This window comes from Salmo salar, unplaced genomic scaffold (genome assembly GCF_905237065.1).
Source record: "Salmo salar unplaced genomic scaffold, Ssal_v3.1, whole genome shotgun sequence".
Classification (NCBI taxonomy): domain Eukaryota; kingdom Metazoa; phylum Chordata; class Actinopteri; order Salmoniformes; family Salmonidae; genus Salmo; species Salmo salar.
Window position 1 is genome coordinate 10,569 of NW_025549002.1, and position 6,194 is coordinate 16,762.

Genomic DNA, 6,194 nt, shown 5'->3' on the forward strand with positions numbered 1-6,194 from the left:
AGGTTACCAGGTGACTGGTATTCAGAAGGGCCCGGCCAGGTGAAATTCCCCTCAGGCAGAGGGCAGTGGAGCGTATCAGGACGGAGACGTGAGATGGAGACGGAAGATCTCTGATAATTGACTAGATGGAAACTACCGACTACCACTTAATGGAAGTTTAGCAGGGGCACATGTTATGAATGGGAGTGTGAAATGCCTTCTGTATTTGCACGATTGGGACATCTTTGTAATATAATTTTTTTTAAATAATGAGACTTTGAAAATATATGTGAGATTTTATAGGGTAGCCTAGAATATGTATTTTAGCAGAACTGTTGGTCCTCATAATATGAAAGAAGATAAAGTGAATGTCCACTGGTCCCAGAGAAGGACGGATCTCAGGCTGGTTTAGAGGATTAATTGACTTATTGTCATGTTCATTTGTTTGTGTATTTACTCCTGAATGTGTCAAGTCAAACCTGGACTTGAAGTGTAAATAGAACAGACTGCCAGTGGGTGGTCAGGGAGTTTGTTGGGCTACATTGGCATGAATGGCAGAGCATAGACCTACCAATAGACACATATATAAATAGGCCTAACAGGAGTTTATCACTATTCAATTAATTGTTGCATGTTTATAGTTTCTACCTATTTTAGAGCTTATGTATAACGTTGTAATTACACATGACATCTATGTTCTATTCACTGGTAGGCCTACATTACAACGTTGGTGAAAGACAGGATTTCAATTGAAAACTTGTCGCTGTGAGAACCCGTTTGAGTTTCACAAAAATACTCTTTGTTAGATAGGAAGCCCATGCATCACGGACAACAGGAGGGAGATGTGGTCTGAGTGATATAATACGTTCCCAGATCTGGGGTCACCGAATGTTTTCATCAGAGCGCAGGAGGGGATCCCTTGGTATTGCCAGGGCCCATTGTGTCACAGCTACGGGCACGAACCTCTTGTCAATTTTGCTTTAGTCGAGACAACAGAGCGCCAGAGCGCACTGAATTATCCACCAATTAAGAGGTGTTCTCTTTAATTTACTTCCTTTGATTTCGTGCGTAACCGTAAATTGTTTCAAAATACGACATGAGTAAGATAGCCGTTTAATGGCTTGAACATTTTTCATGGGAAACCTCTCTCTCTCTGGTTATTATTGCCCACAGCAAAGCAGGGACACTATTTATCTTGTTTTTGTCCCATAATAGTAGGACAACTGGACATGCCCAAACAATGGGTATTAGATGATATTTTGCACTGACATGAATCGCTCAATGGATACGCGTCCAGATTGATTCACAGCTCATAAGAAAAACAACACGGAACTATCGATCATTCTTATTTCTCACACGATGTTTAATAAAATATCACTCTGCGTTTTATGCTGTGAGTGATGAAACTTTCCCCCGCTGAATAAACTGAAAACAGGTGTGAACTATTCAATTCAACAAGTTTCCATCTATCCATCCATACACACCATTAAATAAGACCAATAGCTGAACTTCTGAACTGGGTAGAAATGAAGAGGTGATGTGTCTTGAATGTCAGCATAAATCGGGTTTATTCAAAGTGACAAGCTGGAAAATGTCTCAGTCTCACCTACTGTTTTCATACAGTTGAGGAGGCATGGGCTAATGATCACAGAGGAGAAAGTTCAGAAGCAGGTGAAGCCTTCATTGTTGTAGCCTGTTACGTGAATGGACGTTTATTTCTTCTTCCATTCAATATAAAATATCATTGATCAATTGATGAACTTTATGGAATCCTACTGGAAATGTATTCCCGAGTCTGAGATGGAATATCTGGCGGACTGTCTGGAAAGTTTCATGAATGGAATGGATGAGAGGGAGGGAGGGAAGAGAGGGAGAGAGGGAGGGAGGGAAGGAAGGAGGGAGGGAGGGGAGGGTACACGGCAGGGTGTAGGATTAATTCCAACCTCGATTGAACCTGAAATACTTCTGGTAAATAATTGTCAGTGCCATTATAAATACTGTTTGGTATTGTAAGGAGTCAGTGAACATGTTCTCCTACACCATTAACAGCTGTAGCCTAATCAAACCCCACAGGAGCGTTAGTGTTTTAAACCTTAACTTAAAATGTTATGTTAAAAGTAACCTAAAATGTTGATTAGAATTGAGAGCCATGAGTTAACATCTAAACGTTAATCATTTCAATATTTTTGTGTTTTATAAGTCAAATAGAATCGTGCGTAAAAATAGATAAATAAAATGAAATTAAATACAGCGCTGGTTTATTGTAAAGTTGATTATTATGGCGGATAAATCTGAAACATCTTCACTTTGACAAGTCCGCTAGAAAATATGACAGAATCAAGAATTTCAGATATTACATTTATTCAAACGTTTGACAATAGGCTTTAAATAAAATACACACACACACACAATTCCTTCTACAAAAAAAGTACAAAGTGGTCTGCAAAGAGAGTTACTATTTAGGCTACATAACAAAACATATATCTGCAGAAGTGTTCTATTAAAAAAAAATACAAGATCTTCTGAAAGGCACAGTGACGTCATCCAGGCAGTTTACATAAGGCCAATATATAAAGGAAACGAAAAGAGTTACGGTAAATGTTTATTCCAAGGCAAGACCATTCCAGGGCTCCAGATGGGCATAACAACAAAGTTTGGTCTTAATTATATGCTCTTAAAATGCTTAAGTCGAACGTAGTTTCGACCCACTTTTGAATTCCGATTCAATCATGAGAAAGCATATTTTTAAGACATTTCCATTACACGTTTTTAATTATGGAATGCATAACATGAATAATAATCATGGTACTTGATGTACTCACTGAGTACTTTATACAAGTATGCCAACGAGTTGCATTATATTATCTACATATATGTGACATAATTAGGACTAAGCTTAGACCTCGGTCCCTTCGCGGCTGTATATCAAATGATTAACAGTGAAGTGGTTTGGGAGAGAGTTGGTGAGGCCCAGGCCTCCGCTGTGATTGTTCTGTGCGGATGTGTAGCAGTTCATTCTATTAGCTGTGGAGAGGTGAGTGGTATCCGAGTTCAATGGCGTGATTTGAGAGGGCGAGTATGAACCAAGTCCGGACATGTTTTCTCGGGTCTGATGAGGCGACAAATCCCCCATAGCATGTCCTCCTGAACCAAAGTTCCCCCTGGCCCCCTCCCGGGTAGAGCCGTTGTTACTCCCCGCCAGCATCGAGTTCATAGTGGAGACAAAGTTGTTGTAACAGGGACTGTGTTCCACAGACGGGGACAGGGATGATTCGGGCTCGGAGGAACCAGGGGAGTTCTGGAGGCTGGGAGGGGATGAACTCATGATACTGGCCGTGTCGGAGACCTTCAGGGCGGCACTGTCTTCTGACTTCACCGGAAGAACAGTGTTGTTGGTGTCTCCTCCGTTCAAGTCAGCTCTTCTCTTTCTCTTTCTTCGGAAGTTGCCGTTATCGAACATTTTCTCACAGTTTGGGTCCAATGTCCAGTAATTTCCCTTTCCTATGAAGACATGAAGACAGGACACAACAGTTAATGTAGGTCCTAAACGAGATATCAAAAGGTCAATACTGCTCTACTCTACTGTCAGACACGTCTTTAAAAAATCTAATGGCAAAAAAGGTATGATATTCAAAATGACACATTTAATAGGTGCAAATAATGAGTTATTTACAAGCACAACGGGTGTTGTAACTTACCTGGATCATCGTCATCCCGGGCAACTTTCTTAAAACAGTCATTCAGTGACAGGTTGTGTCTGATTGAGTTCTGCCAGCCAGCTTTGCTCTTCTTATAAAAGGGAAAATTCTCTGCCACATACTGATAGATGTGACTCAGCGTCAACCTCTTGTCCCCGGCGCCCTGGATAGCCATGGCTATGAGCGCTGAGTAAGAGTATGGAGGCCTAACCATTTTGAAGAGTTCCTGCTGGCTAGAGATTGACAGCCATCCGAGGTCAGCTCCACCAAACCCCGTAGGAGGGGGTAAGAACTGCCGCTGGTTCGCTCCGTATCCAGACTGTATGTACGATGCTCCGTTCAATCCCGTCAGGTATGGAGACGTGTCGATGCTCGGGCCGTTTAGCCACAGGTACGGGTTGCTGGTCGGCGAGGTGTACTCACCGAGGCCGTAGCTTTGAGGATGCGCCGGCGGCCTCTGCGGGTGGTGACCATGATGGAGGTTTTGCTGGTGCTGGTACATGCTGCCGATGTTATCGCAGTACACGGCCATATCCAGGAGCTCCTGCGCGCTGTGGTGCTGAATGGGGCTGGTCTGCGCGTTGGATGGCTGCTGTCCAAAAGCGTTCATAATCCCTTCTAATTGAGTACGAATCCTGGTATCTTCTTCTATCAACAATAACACGCGGTTCCTTTCCCAACCGTCTGTTTCCGTCAGTCTCTCCCGGAGGACTGAAGGCTAGACCCAAGGGGAGGAGACGTATTTAAGTGCTCCGCCTGGAGCGTCGACAGGTAAACCCCTGTGAAAGGAACTGTCTCGAGGGTGACTCCCCCCTTTTCTGTCACGCTTCAGTCGAATTGTCTTAACCGAATCTGTGCATCAATGGGAGAGATACTGGTGAGAGATTAGCCCACTCATTAATGCAGTTTTAGGAGTGAACCTGAAGTAAGATAGGCTGAGTAATTTACCGCGCAAGTATAGCCTAATAAACATATGCAATAATAAAAATAGGCGGTTAGGCTACAAGTATCCAATTAAAACAGTTTTACTGTTGGCCAACCATATTTCCACTTTTACGCACGGAAACTTTTACAAATATATATCTTAAATAATAGTTTTATGAATATACCTTCATAATTTCCATGTACAAAATGTAATTGAAACAAATATTTTATATATCTTTTTTTAAATAAATTGTTTCCGTCAAATATAAGTTGTCAATTGAAGTAGCCTTTGCGTTTTGGTGAACAGTGGGACACACACTTAGAACAAAAGGTTCGGCATAGAACCAACATTTTGGTTCAGTGAAGAAGAACATCTAACTATATTACGGTTCTGATCAAAGAACCCCTACGAAAGGGGTTATTCTCTCTAGAACCTTTAGGGGTGTTCTATATGAAGAAAGTAATATAAGCCTTTGTCTGTAAGAGTGTAGGGTAAAAACAATGTTATTATTCTATGGTTTAACAAGCACTCCTGGCTTCCATGCATGGCAAAGTTAAACATAAACCAAGTTAGGCTCTTAAAACATACATATACAATATACTATAGGCAATGTGTTTAGACCACACGATCTCTGGAACGAATTAGTTGACAATAAACATGGCTTATGTGTTACAAGTGTGACATAGCAACACAGCAGCGGTAATATGATGGTTTCCCGCGTCGCTGGACCACTGCTCCTGTCATTTCATTTTAGTCCTTTATTACTTGGGTGGGTTATTAAGATGTTAAATTGTGTAATTAAAATTACTTTGTCCAAACACGCTTATTCACTTTTTTGGTAAGCTATGAAATGTAGACTAGGCCTATATAGCCCGCAATAGACAGAATGATTTAAGAGTTGCATTTAAATTTAAAATATATATATTTTTTAAAAGCATTCTATTTGGGAAATGTTTTATATTAAATAATTATCCAACACAATTTTTTATTTTTAGGTTAGAAAAATCTACCGGTAGTCCTATATCAGACTAACAGACTTTGTTTGAACGCATTTCATCAAAATCACAGACACACTTGCAGAAACTTTCAGACATCAATGGACAAATCAATATTTCTCCTAAAAAAAAATACATGATTACCATCAGAGGACGAGCTGTAATGATCATTTAAATGAGCAGGGGCCATTTTGATTGACAAAAGCACAAGAGTAAAATGACCAGCCTACAACGTAATAAAACTAATTCAGGAACACCAAGGGATAAAAATAGACCACATGATCTGTTTGTTAAAATGAAGAAAATATTCCACATTTTATTAGTTTAATGTTCAATTATAATTAATTATGTAGTAAAATAAAATACGGGACAGTACTAAAAGTGACATGTTTGGTGTAAATATCGCAATAGGTTATTTAGTTATTTGGTGAGTTATTGTGAGCGCTATAGTGCAGGATATTTAATAACTCTAACGTCCAAAATGTTCCATACGAATAAAGGGTGTTTTTTATCATTCCAAAAATGTACATTGTAACAGTTTATTTGTGCAAAGTAGGATTTTGGCTGCAATTCAAAAAAGGTTGCTAAAAAGTTGTC

General features: G+C 40.2%; 1 protein-coding gene across 1 annotated transcript; it reads right to left on the minus strand.

Moving 5' to 3' along the window:
• Window positions 1-2,220: 2,220 nt before the first annotated feature.
• Window positions 2,221-4,508, minus strand: LOC106599987 (forkhead box protein I2-A). The gene is made up of 2 exons (XM_045712947.1): window positions 3,678-4,508; window positions 2,221-3,480 (listed from the first exon to the last, which is right to left on the minus strand). The coding sequence occupies exons 1-2, from the start codon at window positions 4,285-4,287 to the stop codon at window positions 2,876-2,878; spliced, it is 1,215 nt and encodes a 404-aa protein (XP_045568903.1). The 5' UTR covers window positions 4,288-4,508; the 3' UTR covers window positions 2,221-2,875.
• Window positions 4,509-6,194: the final 1,686 nt, after the last annotated feature.